Source organism: Schistocerca cancellata, chromosome 5, assembly GCF_023864275.1.
Source record: "Schistocerca cancellata isolate TAMUIC-IGC-003103 chromosome 5, iqSchCanc2.1, whole genome shotgun sequence".
NCBI classification, from domain to species: Eukaryota; Metazoa; Arthropoda; class Insecta; order Orthoptera; family Acrididae; genus Schistocerca; species Schistocerca cancellata.
The window spans coordinates 130,068,794-130,085,740 of NC_064630.1; the positions used below are offsets into that span (position 1 = coordinate 130,068,794).

Here is a 16,947-nt window from a genome sequence, read left to right on the forward strand (position 1 = left end):
CTGCAAACATCTATTTCATCTACATCCAAGAGATGTTTAAAAATCAAACAATGGAAAATCCAGGATGGAATGTAACAATACGAGAGAAGGATAGTTGCTACTCACCATATAGCGGAGATGCTGAGCTGCGATAGGCACAATAAAAAGATTCACACAGTCATAGCTTTCGGCCATTAAGACCTTTGTTAGTAGTAGACACACATACACACACGCACTAGTTTCAGTTCCCTGAGACTGGAGATGTATGTGCAAGTTGCGCTTGCGTGTGTGTGTGTGTGTGTGTGTGTGTGTGTGTGTGTGTGTGTGTGTGTACTGCTGATAAAGGCCTTAATGGCCGAAAGCTAAGATTGTGTGAACCTTTTTATTGTGCCTATTGCAACTCAGCATCTCCGCTATATCGTGAGAAGATGTTTATAAATGAAAGATTTCGCCTGCAACTAGATGGCACTCTGTCTCACTACCACAAAGATGTCAGAGCCTACTTGGATGTAAATCTACCTCGATGATGAATACGTTGAAGAGTACTCAACATGGTCTCCAAACCTTACACCTCTTTATTTCCACCTACGGAGGGCCTTGAAAAAATGAAGTTTATCAACAGAAGCCAGCTACACAGCACAAGCTATGACAAACCATTGAAGCGCCCTAAGCAGCTATCACACCAGCAACACTGACAGCCATAGTTTGAACAACAGTTCAGCAGCATCGACATTGTTTGGCAGCTAATGGGACTCATTTTGAACCCATAAAATATGAACCATGGACTTGCCATTGGTGGGGAGGCTTGTGTGCCTCAGCAATACAGATAGCCATACCGTAGGTGCAACCACAACAGAGGGACATCTGTTGAGAGGCCAGACAAACATGTGGTTCCTGAAGAGGGGCAGCAGCCTTTTCAGTAGTTGCAGGGGCAACAGTCTGGATGACTGACTGATCTGGCCTTGTAACACTAACCTAAACAGCCTTGCTGTGCTGGTACTGCGAACGGCTAAAAGCAAGGGGAAACTACAGCCGTAATTTTTTCCGAGGGCATGCAGCTTTACTGTATGGTTAAATGATGATGGTGTCCTTTTGGGTAAAATATTCCGGAGGTAAAATAGTCTCCCATTCGGATCTCCGGGTGGGGCTACTCAGGAGGACATTGTTATCAGGAGAAAGAAAACTGGCGTTCTACGGATCGGAGCGTGGAATGTCAGATCCCTTAATCGGGCAGGTAGGTTAGAAATTTAAAAAGGGAAATGGATAGGTTAAAGTTAGATATAGTGGGAATTAGTGAAGTTCAGTGGCAGGAGGAACAAGACTTCTGGTCAGGTGAATACAGGGTTATAAATACAAAATCAAATAGTTGTAATGCAGGAGTAGGTTTCATAATGAACAGGAAAATAGGGATGCGGGTAAGCTACAACAAACAGCATAGTGAACGCATTATTGTGGCCAAGATAGATACGAATCCCACACCTACCACAGTAGTACAAATTTATATGCCAACTAGCTCCGCAGATGACGAAGAGATTGATGAAATGTATGATGAGATAAAAGAAATTATTCAGATATTGAAGGGAGGCGAAAATTTAATAGTCATGGGTGATTGGATTTGATAGTAGGAAAAGGGAGAGAAGGAAACGTAGTAGGTGAATATGGATTGGGTGGAAGAAATGAAAGAGGAAGCCGCCGGGTAGAATTTTGCTCAGAGGATAACTTAATCATAGCTAACACTTGGTTCAAGAATCATGAAAGAAGGTTGTATACATGGAAGAAGCCTGGAGATACTAGAAGGTATCACATAGATAATATAATGGTAAGACAGAGATTCAGGAACCAGGTTTTAAATTGTAAGACATTTCTAGGGGCAGATGTGGACTCTGACCACGATCTATTGGTTATGAACTGTAGATTAAATTCTGAAGGAACTGCAAAAAGGTGGGAATTTGAGGAGATGGAACCTGGATAAACTGAAAGAACCAGAGATTGTAGAGAGTTTCAGGGAGAGCATTAGGGAACGACTGACAAGAATGGGGGAAAGAAATACGGTAGAAGAAGAATGAGTAGCTTTGAGAGACGAAATAGTGAAGGTAGCAGAGGATCAAGTAGGTGCCTACAGCAAAATTAAAGAGACCTTTGGAGAAAAGAGATCCACTTGTATGAATATCAAGAGCTCAGATGGAAACCCAGTTCTAAGCAAAGAAGGGAAAGCAGAAAGGTAGAAGGAGTATATAGAGGGTCTATACAAGGGCGATGTTCTTGGGGACAATACTATGGAAATGGAAAAGGATGTAGATGAAAATGAAATAGGAGATATGATACTGTGTGAAGAGTTTGACAGAGCACTGAAAGACCTAAGTCGAAACAAGGCCCCGGGAGTAGACAACATTCCATTAGAACTACTGACAGCCTTGGTAGAGCCAGGCCAAATAAAACTCTACCATCTGGTGAGCAAGATGTATGAGACAGGCGAAATACTCTCAGACTTCAAGAAGAATACAATAATTCCAATCCCAAAGAAAGCAGGTGTTGACAGATGTGAAAATTACCGAACTATCAGTTTAATAAGCCATGGCTGGAAAATATTAACACGAATTCTTTACAGACGAATGGAAAAACTGGTAGAAGCTGACCCTGGGGAAGATCAGTTGAATTCCGTAGAAATGTTGGAACACATGAGCCCATACTGACCCTTCGACTTATCTTAGAAAATATATTAAGAAAAGGCAAACCTACATTTCTAGCATTTGTAGACTTAGAGAAAGCTTTTGACAATGTTGACTGGAATACTCTCTTTCAAATTCTGAAGGTGGCAGGGGTAAAATACAGGGAGCGAAAGGCTACTTACAATTTTTACAGAAACCAGATGGCAGTTTTAACAGTCCAGGGGCACAAAAGGGAAGCAGCAGTTGGGAAGGGAGTGAGACAGGGTTGCAACCTATCCCCAATGTTATTCAATCTGTATATGGAGCAAGCAGTAAAGGAAACAAAAGAAAAATTCAGAGTAGGAATTAAAATCCATGGAGGAGAAATAAAAACTTTGAGGTTCGCCGATGACATTGTAATTCTATCAGAGACAGCAAAGGACCTGGAAGTGCAGTTGAACGGAATGGACAGTGTCTTGAAAGGAGGATATAAGATGAACATCAACAAAAGCAAAATGAGGATAATTGAATGTAGTCGAATTAAGTCAGGTGATGCTGAGGGTATTAGATTAGGAAATAAGATGCTTAAAGTAGTGAATGAGTTTTGCTATTTGGGGAGCAAAATAACTGATAATGGTCAAAGTAGAGAGGATATAAAATGTAGACTGACAATGGCAAGGAAAGTGTTTCTGAAGAAGAGAAATTCGAGTATAGTTTTAAGTGTCAGGAAGTCATTTCTGAAAATATTTGTATGGAGTGTAGCCATGTATGGAAGTGAAACATGGACAATAAATAGTCTAGACAAGAAGAGAATAGAATCTTTCAAAATGTGGTGCTACAGAAGAATGCTGAAGATTAGATGGGTAGATCACATAACTAATGAGGAGGTAGTGAATAGAACTGGAGAGGAGAGAAATTTGTGGCACAACTTGACTAGAAGAAGGGATCGGTTGGTAGGGCATATTCTGAGGCATCAAGGGATCACCAATTTCTATTGGAGCGCAGTGTGGAGGGTAAAAATCATAGAGGGAGACCAAGAGATGAATGCACTACGCAGATTCAGAAGGATGTAGGTTGCACTAGGTACTGGGAGATAAAGAAGCTTGCACAGGATAGAGTAGCATGGAGAGTTGCATCAAACCAGTCTCTGGGCTGGAGATCACAACAACAACAACAACAACAACAACAACAACCTCCCCACCCCACGCAAGAATTGCAACGGTAAGTCACTTTGTTCCATTAATACTATCAAAGAGTGTCTATATTGGGCTGTATCCCTCTGCATATCCCTGCAATCAAGACCGATTGTTGTTTCTTTATATATATTAGTGGTTGCTGTGCCATCCCTGCCATGTGTTGGAAAACATTTTACTAATAAGATGTTCAAATAATGCAATCAATTTATTTTGCACTTAAAAGTACCTTTCATTGTGTTGATATAAAAACAAAGAGCTAGAATATTCCACTTACTATTACTTTCTGCTGTCTTATGTGATAACCTTCTGGCTCAATGCAACCATGGCCAATAAATTACTCATTATGCAAAAATTAGAACAAACAATATTGTTGAATTGATTATCAAACCTGTTACACAGAATCCTACAAAGGCCTTTGATGATTTGTTACACCTTTATGTCACTACATTTAATATTGAATGTTACTGAAAATAAATAATATTCCAAATTAACATGACTACAATACTATAAAAATAATTTGCACTTCGATTTTGTATCTGGTCCAGTGCAAAGTGAACTGGAGTTCACTGTATTGGCGTAAACTGTTTTTAGCAAATCATTCATGTGCAAAAGGCAGGAAATCAGGAATCTGAAAATTCGAAACACTAATCGGTATAAAAACACATTTGTTAACTGTGTAGTAATAATAGTAGTAGATACTTGGACAATGTAGAAGAAAAGTTATAAAAGTACAGTGATTCCTCTGCTAATTATACCAAGTGTCTTCATCTCGAAAAACAAGGCAACGCAAAAAAGAGAGGGAGGGAGAGGGAGGGAGAGAGGGAGAGGTAAAAGGGGGAGGGGGAGAGAGAGTGGGGGGAGGAGTAAAATAAATGAATTAAGTAGAAGCAGGACAAACTTACAGGAAAATTAAGAACAAAGTGCTAGCCAAATACAAGAGGTGAAAACCTGATAAGTTAGAATTAGGAGAGAGTGGGCTGTTGACACCACAGAGATAATGGAAAGACAGACAACTCAAATCACAGACTAATTTAACATGCAACAGCTGTTCACCTTTCTTCATTAGTCTCACCTCTCAGTTGTTACATGCTGCTTAAAGAAGAGCTTTCTGCTTGAACCCCAAATGGCCTCATTGCATGTAAATAACTATTTAAATGTTGTTCCACAGAAGAATGAGAAACAGAAAGCTATGCAGATGCCTAAGATATGGAATATTTTATATTCTAATTGTAGCATGAAGAGAAGCTACATGATGTAAGGTGACGGCTTGCTAGTCATAGTAAAAAGGTTGGAAATGGAATTAGTCATAAACACACTAGTGGCCAACTTAAGACTATTTTCATGCTCTGGTCTTGTTTTTATACACTTTTGTACCTAATGAAGAAATAAGACATAATCAAACTTAAGTCTTGATTATTCAGCAACAATAAAACAAGCAGATGATATCTTGATGTTCCCCATAACTTAGGGCTGACTGTCTTTGAAAATCACCACACGCAAATAATGAAAGCAACACATACATATTTCTCAGACAACTATTTAAAATATGGATTTTTGTGCCCACTCTTCATTCCATCAACTGTCGACTGCATGACATGTGATTGCAAGATTAGAAGAAGAATAAAACTGATGAAGCCCTTCACAAACTAACTGCTCTGAAGTGTGATCCTCTGTGTGGACATTGTAGTGTTACAGTTGAATGGTCAATGTGGTCAAATGGATACAGATTTCAACTATTTATCTAAAATTACCAAGTTTATAAACTGTAATAGTTCAAAATAAAAATGCATTTGCATGCTGCACATTAAGCTTTTTTAACTTATGCACCCTGACACATTTCACCTCAATTACAACGCATCTTCAGTGAATGTTTTGATATATCATACGATTTTTTTGTTTGCACATATAGGTTACATAGTTTGCACATAGAGATTATACATTTAAAACAGTTCATTGAAATTTTTACAATAAAATGGAAAAGTACTTACAGATCAGCATCTAATTCATTATTTGTAAGCCAAACAGCTTCCTCTCAGGTAACAAACAGGCTGAAAGTCTGCAGTTTTAATTGTGGTTACAGTTTTCAAAACTGGCATTTACTGTGTCTAGAGTGCAATAATACAGTGTAAAATAATGAATTAGACATTATCTGCAAGTACTTTACAATTTTATTATACATAATTCAGCAAACCAAATACTTTAGTAAATGATTTTAAAGCTGTAACCTGTAAGTGCAAATAAAAAAATCGAGTAATATTTCAGGACACTGACTGAAGAAGCTATTAACTAAGGGGACATGAGCCTGGGTGCAAAATTTAAATAAAAAAAGCTTGATATGCAGCATGCAAAAAGCATTTTTTAACTACTGCAATTTATATTCAGCTGCTGAAAAAATGGCCACCATGAAAAACTTGTTACCAAGTTTAATTCCAGCCTGTTCTTAGCATTTAAATAAATGATGAATTTTGGTGGCTAAATATATCCAGTTTAAGGACTCAAGTTTATTCAACCATCAACCTTGTCAAAGAGGAAAGAGGAATGGATACCATTTTTAGGCATCTTCTAGGCTTTGGGATGGGAAACAGTTCCTAAAGATAGAGGTATCAGCAATGGCCAATGACATCACACAACAAATGACAAGAAATGGCCTTGTAACTGAGTTGTTTTCTGTTTAGAAGACATAGATTTTATATCCGTGTGTGATGTTGAACACCACCTGCAAGTGACAGGAAACTATGTGGCTCATTGTGTACATTAAGATATTTACAATGAAGATATGGCTGGTAAAATGTACCAAGAGGACACTGACTGCCTCAAGGGGAGACAGATCAGGAAGTACATATTGTTATCCTACTCACACACTTTAAGATTATTTACTTGTCAGCAGAAGCGAAGAGTAGGATAAGTCATTAATACAAACAGTCGCTCCACTGTGGAGGCTGTGACCCCTTACCAAAGTGGTATCATAATCTTTGAAATGTGCATCCTGTAGGTAGGGGTGCAAATAATTATCTTGTGCTTGGGGTATTTTCCTCCACATTGATCCTGAATCCTTTTACATTTCACTGCAAAATAGGAGATATTTTACCAATAAGGAGCTATTTTAATGTCAATGTTATCTTTCAGTCGAGGCGGTAAACTGAGAAGGGGGTGGGGGCTCTCGTTAAACAAAATATTGAACTCCTAACTCTTTTCCTTTCCTCGACAACAAAAGTAATGGAAAGGAGCGCATTCTTTGTTGGAGAGTTAGGGACAAAGGAAGTGATTTAAGGAAAACATTTGGCATCCAGCTGATGTGATTTACAAAGTCCCCCAAGACAGTGGGAACAGAATTATAGCTCTGCAACATCTGCAATGCGTGTTCCATATGTTAACAACCGATGCCATGCCGCTGGCAGACATACACAAATCAACTGGTCTGACAGTTGTCCACAACACAGGCACTTGGAGCGTCTAAGCGGATGTAATTATGTAGAACCTGAGACGTGTTTTCAATTAATGATGAGTCACATGATCTACTGAAAACAGTATGATTGTTTTTTAAGCAAGTTTTATGCAATAAACAGCTTACTTTAAGGAGACTATACATGCATGTCACAGATGAGTGCACTTCTTTTGCTTACATGCTTGTAGCTCAACGTGATTTCATCTGACAAATTGTGCATGGTTCTTCACTTATTACTTTCCTATTCTTAGAGTATTGTTTATTTGGGAAAGATATGAATACAATACACATATAGCATGGCAAAAAAGAAATAAGACTTACCAATTACTAAGGAACCTTTCTTCTTCTTTCTTTTGGTGTGCAACTATTTTATGGCTTCAAAATCTGTCCTCACACTGTGATAAATTTCAACTTGCTCATTCAACTAATTGATACTGGGAGAGTAATTTACAACAGATGTGTTAATATACTCTAGCAGAATGCTAAAACAGAGAAGTTCCTCTGCAGGCTGATCCCCCCCCCCCCCCCCCCCCCCCCCCCCCCAAGTGTGCAGATAGAATGAAGATACATCCAACTCAAACGGGTTATATTTTGAAATCACTTTTACATCCTGAACATATTTTGAAGTAGAACACATATCTGCAGCATCACTGCTGTCTAATTTCTTTCGGAACATTCCTAATTAGTTATTTATTTTTTTAAATTTCTTTATAAATTTCGCCAGCTATGGACCGCATACAATTTAAGACTTATGGCATTTCTTTTTCTTCCTTTCTTCCCAGTACGTCTTCATTTTCTCTCCAACTGCTCATCTGTCCACACTCTCTTGGGTCGAGTTTTTTCATAGGATATTTTTAGAGCAGTCTTTTCAGCAATTTAGTGTAACAGATCAAGCATAACTGATGTGTGTGTTCGGTATCAATGCCATATCATCCGCAAAGGCTAAACATTTCACTTCAAATTTGTTCTTTCCTTGGCTCATGCTTATACCCTTTGTGCCTTTGTTTTTTATTTGCTTTCCCATGTTTTTACTATTTTATCTAAAAGCAGGTTAAAGAGAATTAGTTATGTAATATTAGATACCAAATAAATCAACTATACCTCAAACATTTTTAGTAAATCTTCTTTCTTGACCTCAAGTCGTTCAAAGTTTTGCTTCTCCTTTATAATGGTCTTAACAAGACCTTCCACCACTGGGAAATCCAAATTAGACACCTAAAAATATGAAACCATGCATATTTTAATAAAGTAAGATTATATTTGTCAATTTGACAAAAATAGTTAGAAAAAATAAATGAATTTGGTATCCAAGGTACCACAAAAACTGATTATAAATAATTGTGGGCATTAGCAAACATCCATCTAAAAAAGGTAAATAGTAATGTAACTGTAATAAGTTACTGGAAGGATTCACTCCCAATAGTTTGTCGCTTTCAACAGGGTCTCCAGCTCTTATTTACCATGGATACAATTGACAAAGTGGAATTACTTACTTTCATACACTATTTCTTGTCTGCACAAACAACAAACTGCAGGTAGGAAAACCATCACTCACACAAGCAATGCACCACCAGACAACCTTGCTGAGTTTAGCCATGAAATCAGTGCAAATCACAGCAAAAATTTATGCTTTCATTCATTCTAACATTACAGAAAACCATTTCTCTTCATTGTTAATATACGAGAATTATCCAAGCAGAAAGACTGACTAGTTTTGAAACCGTAATTACATTTATTGACTAAGTTTACAAGAAGTTGATTATGATCTATGATGGCAGCCTGTATATTACTAAATTAAATCCCTTTTGTTATTTACTTAACCACAAAGGAAAATGAGAAAGAATTTCTTCTCTCACACAATGTATCACTTCCACCAGAAAGAACACAAACTTGGGCTGTGTTTGTCTAATAATACATTGAATAATAGTGGTGAAGTACCATCACCATGCTCTTCCACTATTTTTCAATTTCGTGATTTGTCTCTAGATCTCCAATTCGTCTGGCACTTTTGACTTTTAATTTAGTTTGATCTCTTGGCTCGGAAATCCCATCCAGAAAGCAAAATAAAAGATGGAAATGATAAATGACACACAAAACTGAAGGGAAGTGAAGCGAGTTTCATACTCTGCATTATGAGACACACAAATGTACAAACAATGTGGGAATAATTATGGACTGACAGTAAATATTCCAGTCCCATATTACTATTACTAGGTAAGATCAGAAAGTGAACTGAACTGATGAGATGACATTGTAAATTAAAGTTAAGCTAATCAAGCTATTGACATAAAAGTTTTCTGGGTTTGGTACCGCGTCATAATGTAAAAAACTACTGCTGCTATAGAAAAGCCAACGTTTCGGCCACGATTGCAGCGGCCTTCTTCTGGGTCTAATGGTGCGTTCTAGCTATGCAGTGTCCTTTATATTTTGTTGTTAGTGTTCACTGCGCATGCCATTACGTCATAATTTTAAAAAGGTAGTTGGTTTATTGATCACTTAAGGAAGAAGGAGAGGGAACTTTATTTTTATAGGTTATTGCGGTGGAGGGAGAACATGACCTCTGTTGTCCATTGGCTCTTGTGTTATGTGCCATGATTGGTGGCCACCGTCGAATGAGAAGTTTGCTGTGTGTTTACCAGCTGCTGGACGTCGGCCGCGCGGCGGCAGTTACTCGCCGGTAGTGCTCGTGCCTCGTGTTGACAGTGCGGTCTGTTGGGCTCTGACTGCTGGCAGCCAAGATGGGGCAAGCCTGAGTCCATCCTCCCTGTTCATGTTGTTAGGGTGTTTGAGAATTTCGATGGCCTCTCTGATTTTGCGTTTCGTCTTGGTTGGCTGCTTGGCCAACACACTGGCTTCGCTGAATTTTATTTCTTTTCCGCAGTCAAAGTGATGTTCTGCCACTGCGGATTTATTGTGTTGCCCTAGACGAATGTAACGCTCGTGCTCCCGAATGCGCGTTGCTATTGGCCTACCAGTCTCGCCGATGTATGCCTCTCCACATTCGCATTCCACCTTGTAAACACCTGCAGTGTGTAATGCATCCACCTTGTCCTTGGTGGAGCCTAGCACGTCCTGGATCCTACGACCACTATAGAAGACAGGCTGCACTCCAGCGCGGCGAAGGTGTTTGCCTATTCGGTCAGTGACGTTTTTAACATACGGTAAGCGTACTGTTGGCTGCAGTTTGTCTATTTCCTGCTTATATTTCTTGCTTGTGTTGGTCGACAAGGCTGTGTTTATCGACTTATGGCTGTAGCCATTGGCTAAAAACGTTGTGCGTAACCTTTTGAGCTCAGGTGTGATGTTTTGAGCATCACTTAGGCGCTGACCACGGATTGCCAAAGAGCGGATGACAGAGTTCTTCTGCGCTGGGTGGTGGTTGGATTGGGCGTGCAGATACCTGTCAGTATGTGTAGGCTTACGATATACTCTGTGCCCCAGTGTGCCCTCCGTTCTCCTGTACACTTCGACGTCTAGAAACGGGATAGTACCATTCTTTTCTACTTCCAGCGTGAACTGTATCTTCCCGTGCATACTATTCAGATATTCGTGGAACTTGTGTAGCTCCGTTTCACCATGAGGCCATATAGCGAACGTGTCGTCCACGTATCTAAACCAGCAACGTGGTCGTAAAGGAGCTGAACCTAGGGCCGTTGCTTCAAAGGCTTCCATGAATATGTCGGCCGCCAGCGGGGATAGGGGAGACCCCATTGCTACGCCGTCTGTCTGCTCGTAGTATTTTCCTTGCCATTTGAAGTACGTTGAAGTCAGGCACAACTCAACCAGGTCGCATATGTCTGGCGGGACATGCTCCTGAAGGATGTGGATGGTTTCATCTACTGGCACGTTCGTAAACAGTGATTTCACGTCAAAGCTGACCATGATGTCCGTAGGTAAAATTGTTTCTCCTTTTAGGCGTTCTATAAAGTGTGTCGAGTTCTTCACATGAGAGTCCGTCTTGCCAACTAGACGTCTTAGCTTGCGGGCTAGGTACTTTGCCAAGTTGTAAGTGGGCGAATTGATCCCAATCACTATTGGCCTCAAGGGGCAACTTTCCTTATGTATCTTTGGAACACCGTAAATTCTAGGAGAGACTGGTACTCTGGGAATAAGACCCTTGGCTGTGTCAGCGTCAATTCTCGAGTCCTTAATCGCGGCCTGCGTCTTTCGAATTATCTTCGCCGTAGGGTCCGCCCTTAGCTCTTTGTAGATGGGATCATTTAATAATTCTTTCATCTTGTCTTCATACTGCAAAGTGTCTAAGATGACAGTAGCATTGCCTTTGTCTGCTGTTAATATCACAATTTCATCGTTGTTCTTCAGTTCCCTGATAGCTGCTCTTTCCTCTCTGTTAAGGTTGTGTTTCTGTGGCTTGGCACGTAGTAGGACTCGAACAGTTTCCGGTCTAATTTTCTCAGCTTCTATCGCAGATGTGTGCCGGAGTGCTGTTTCCATGCATTCGATAATTTCTTCCGTGGGAATCCGCTCAGGTGTGACGGCAAAGTTTAGTCCTTTAGCTAGTGCTTCTGTAGCTGTGTTGCTGATGGGATGAGAAGAGAGGTTCACCACTGTTCGAGACGTATCCAGTCGAGGCGTAGTGTTCCGTGTTGACTTTGCTAGCTGCTCAAATTTCTTCTTCTGGCGGATGGCGGCGGTTTCACTAGCTGCATACGCTTGCAGGTGAGTGATTCTGTCGACGTTATTCCAGTCGGTAGGCGATAACGTAGATGCTAGCAGAAGATGTATTTGCAGCAACTGTTTGTTGTTGAAGTCAAGTTCTCTCCGCACCTGCTGAATACGCTCCTTCAGAAGAGATTTACTTGCTCGCCAGGACATTGTACCTAAATTTCTTCACTTCAAATTTAACATTGACACTCACAAAGCAAGAAGCATCTACAGGCGAGCAAGTAAATCTCTTCTGAAGGAGCGTATTCAGCAGGTGCGGAGAGAACTTGACTTCAACAACAAACAGTTGCTGCAAATACATCTTCTGCTAGCATCTACGTTATCGCCTACCGACTGGAATAACGTCGACAGAATCACTCACCTGCAAGCGTATGCAGCTAGTGAAACCGGCGCCATCCGCCAGAAGAAGAAATTTGAGCAGCTAGCAAAGTCAACACGGAACACTACGCCTCGACTGGATACGTCTCTAACAGTGGTGAACCTCTCTTCTCATCCCATCAGCAACGCAGCTACAGAAGCACTAGCTAAAGGACTAAACTTTGCCGTCACACCTGAGCGGATTCCCACGGAAGAAATTATCGAATCCGTGGAAACAGCACTCCGGCACACATCTGCGATAGAAGCTGAGAAAATTAGACAGGAAACTGTTCGAGTCCTACTACGTGCCAAGCCACAGAAACACAACCTTAACAGAGAGGAAAGAGCAGCTATCAGGGAACTGAAGAACAACGATGAAATTGTGATATTAACAGCAGACAAAGGCAATGCTACTGTCATCTTAGACACTTTGCAGTATGAAGACAAGATGAAAGAATTATTAAATGATCCCATCTACAAAGAACTAAGGGCGGACCCTACGGCGAAGATAATTCGAAAGACGCAGGCCGTGATTAAGGACTCGAGAATTGACGCTGACACAGCCAAGGGTCTTATTCCCAGAGTACCAGTCTCTCCTAGAATTTACGGTGTTCCAAAGATATATAAGGAAAGTTGCCCCTTGAGGCCAATAGTGATTGGGATCAATTCGCCCACTTACAACTTGGCAAAGTACCTAGCCCGCAAGCTAAGACGTCTAGTTGGCAAGACGGACTCTCATGTGAAGAACTCGACACACTTTATAGAACGCCTAAAAGGAGAAACAATTTTACCTACGGACATCATGGTCAGCTTTGACGTGAAATCACTGTTTACGAACGTGCCAGTAGATGAAACCATCCACATCCTTCAGGAGCATGTCCCGCCAGACATATGCGACCTGGTTGAGTTGTGCCTGACTTCAACGTACTTCAAATGGCAAGGAAAATACTACGAGCAGACAGACGGCGTAGCAATGGGGTCTCCCCTATCCCCGCTGGCGGCCGACATATTCATGGAAGCCTTTGAAGCAACGGCCCTAGGTTCAGCTCCTTTACGACCACGTTGCTGGTTTAGATACGTGGACGACACGTTCGCTATATGGCCTCATGGTGAAACGGAGCTACACAAGTTCCACGAATATCTGAATAGTATGCACGGGAAGATACAGTTCACGCTGGAAGTAGAAAAGAATGGTACTATCCCGTTTCTAGACGTCGAAGTGTACAGGAGAACGGAGGGCACACTGGGGCACAGAGTATATCGTAAGCCTACACATACTGACAGGTATCTGCACGCCCAATCCAACCACCACCCAGCGCAGAAGAACTCTGTCATCCGCTCTTTGGCAATCCGTGGTCAGCGCCTAAGTGATGCTCAAAACATCACACCTGAGCTCAAAAGGTTACGCACAACGTTTTTAGCCAATGGCTACAGCCATAAGTCGATAAACACAGCCTTGTCGACCAACACAAGCAAGAAATATAAGCAGGAAATAGACAAACTGCAGCCAACAGTACGCTTACCGTATGTTAAAAACGTCACTGACCGAATAGGCAAACACCTTCGCCGCGCTGGAGTGCAGCCTGTCTTCTATAGTGGTCGTAGGATCCAGGACGTGCTAGGCTCCACCAAGGACAAGGTGGATGCATTACACACTGCAGGTGTTTACAAGGTGGAATGCGAATGTGGAGAGGCATACATCGGCGAGACTGGTAGGCCAATAGCAACGCGCATTCGGGAGCACGAGCGTTACATTCGTCTAGGGCAACACAATAAATCCGCAGTGGCAGAACATCACTTTGACTGCGGAAAAGAAATAAAATTCAGCGAAGCCAGTGTGTTGGCCAAGCAGCCAACCAAGACGAAACGCAAAATCAGAGGGGCCATCGAAATTCTCAAACACCCTAACAACATGAACAGGGAGGATGGACTCAGGCTTGCCCCATCTTGGCTGCCAGCAATCAGAGCCCAACAGACCGCACTGTCAACACGAGGCACGAGCACTACCGGCGAGTAACTGCCGCCGCGCGGCCGACGTCCAGCAGCTGGTAAACACACAGCAAACTTCTCATTCGACGGTGGCCACCAATCATGGCACATAACACAAGAGCCAATGGACAACAGAGGTCATGTTCTCCCTCCACCGCAATAACCTATAAAAATAAAGTTCCCTCTCCTTCTTCCTTAAGTGATCAATAAACCAACTACCTTTTTAAAATTATGACGTAATGGCATGCGCAGTGAACACTAACAACAAAATATAAAGGACACTGCATAGCTAGAACGCACCATTAGACCCAGAAGAAGGCAGCTGCAATCGTGGCCGAAACGTTGGCTTTTCTATAGCAGCAGTAGTTTTTTACATTATGACGCGGTACCAAACCCAGAAAACTTTTATGTCGACTGACTCTGGCCGCGGAAGCCTACGCAATTATATAATCAAGCTATTGTTATCAGGTGAAAATCCCTCACAGAATGCATTTTTACCTTGAGTAAGCATCACTGTAACCCACTGTCCAAAAACCTCCTCACGAGACACCAATCTCGTCATTGTACAATCTGAAATCAGCTCCTGTCCCACTTTTACCAAACACTTTCCTGATGTCTATTTTTGTCACATCACTCTCCTCAAGTACATCGAATTCACACTGAAATGTTGGCAGAGCATTTCCTTGCCCTGTACTTCTAATTGTGCATCCAAATTGTGATTGTTTTTTTATCACTTTGATCAGCCTTATTTTAGATCCCAAGTAACAAACGGATCAGAATACAGTCCAAGAAACAAAAAGGGATCACTCCTACATCAGCCTTTTCATGGGTCACCTGTTTTGAAATCCTAGAATTGGCAGTGTGTCTAAACTTCCAAAGGTTCTGGAACCTCAATACCTTCTGTGCTGGAAGAAATCAAAGACAGTTTTGTTAACATCACATTTTATGTCTCATGGTATTAATATTCACCTACGTTTTTGATTATGAGGTGATCTTGATGATGGTGTTCCTGCTGTTTCACTACTAGTTCCATTTCCTTTTCCACATGTCTTTGTCAGTTATTTTGTTTTTACTATGTTTTATAATTTGTTTATTTCTCATGATCTCTTCCTTCTCCCCCACTTCAGTATTTTACTATTGAGTTCACTCAGATTCTTGATACGTAATGGATAGCTGCTTTAATAAATAAGTGGCATCATTAACAGTCATGTCGCAAACCCAACATCAAATTGTAGGATTTTCATTAAGCTGTGAGCCACACTTGATTTGATTTAATTACAGTACTCATTAAATTGAATACCTTTGCGTTAAGGTAGACACTCCTTTATTGTCCACAAAATTCAAGCATACCAAAGGCACCCAGTACAGCCAAGTCTTCTGAAAGCACATGAACTGTCCAACCAAACAGTAGTCCTGAAACTTCTACAGCACTAATAAGAGTCTTCTGTAACTCAGTGGCGCAATTACAAGATATCCACATTATTTCCTACACACTGTCCCTTTCCTTATCCAGTGCTTAGAGTGACTTTTCTATCCTTTGACACCTTTAGCCTTTCCCCCTTCTTTTCCTCATCCCTCTGTCTTCCTTTCTCCTGTTGATAGTACCTTTTGATTTCTGGAGACTAGTTTCAGCTTTATCCTTTCTTTAAAGAGTTTGTCAAACCCGCTAAAGTTGCTTCTAGATTGATAGATGATTCTCTTTTATCAAAAATTTCATCCCTAGATTATCAAATGTTCATTATCAAGTACCACACGGAGAATTATTTTTCACTGAATACGAGACTGAAGATTTTTTTCATGCACACATAGCAACAGTTGCTCTAATGTATAGTAATATTAGTTAATATTTTTATTTGAGTTCATACAGTTTAGATGTAAATTTTTACTGTATTGTACTGTGCCATATATGAAAGCTGATGACACACTGAGATCTGTGCTATGTTTTGAATTAAATTATGTAAATACTGAGTACCACATGTTTCCTCATTTCAGTGATAGTCAACAAAACTTTGTGAAATCTTTATGATTAAAGAGACAAAAGGGAAAGAACAAGCACATCTGTGTGATATTTGCAACAATAGAAATAAACTCTTCTGTCAAACAAAACTGCCAATCCTCACTGGAAACAGACAAATTACTCCTGCTTATTCAGCTTCTTATAAGTTTTGTTCCTTGGCCCTCTAGACAACCAGACTGCCTGGTTTGACAGATAAGGAGACATGACATCCTTGTTCGGCCCACTCCACAAGGCAATTCAAAGTTGTTACACATAGGTTAAATAAATTATATCCGTGTATTTACATGCTTTCTTGTATCCATTGTATTACATACAAGAAGTGTTAAGACCCAAAACATTATTTCAATTACAAAACAGAAAATTTTCTTAGCTGACCAATTTTGTTGATTTGTCAAGTTTACAATTCATCCTCTGTGAAGCAAAATTATGATGTTGGTTTAGAGTTTCCACCTTTGTCAGCATATATCGTGGTAAATTATTATCAGTCATTCAAATTTTAACCTTTCTTCCCAGTTCACTTAGCAGTCATACAGGTATATTTATTAGACTGTGTAGACGTGATTCTTTAAGCAATTAGATGCTCTTATGCTCCTTTTTTGTGTCCAATTACTTTAAGGATTGGTTTTGATG

The 16,947-nt window shown here is 40.5% G+C and overlaps 1 protein-coding gene across 4 annotated transcripts in view; it reads right to left on the reverse strand.

Annotated features, from left to right (window-relative positions):
* Positions 1-16,947, reverse strand: part of LOC126188233 (threonine--tRNA ligase 1, cytoplasmic) — a 161,670-nt gene that overhangs the window by 62,986 nt on the left and 81,737 nt on the right. For all 4 annotated transcript variants that reach the window (XM_049929789.1, XM_049929787.1, XM_049929786.1 and 1 more), the window contains one exon: positions 8,370-8,483. In XM_049929789.1, coding sequence (XP_049785746.1) covers positions 8,370-8,483 — 114 coding nt within the window. The remainder of the gene's footprint in view (positions 1-8,369; positions 8,484-16,947) is intronic.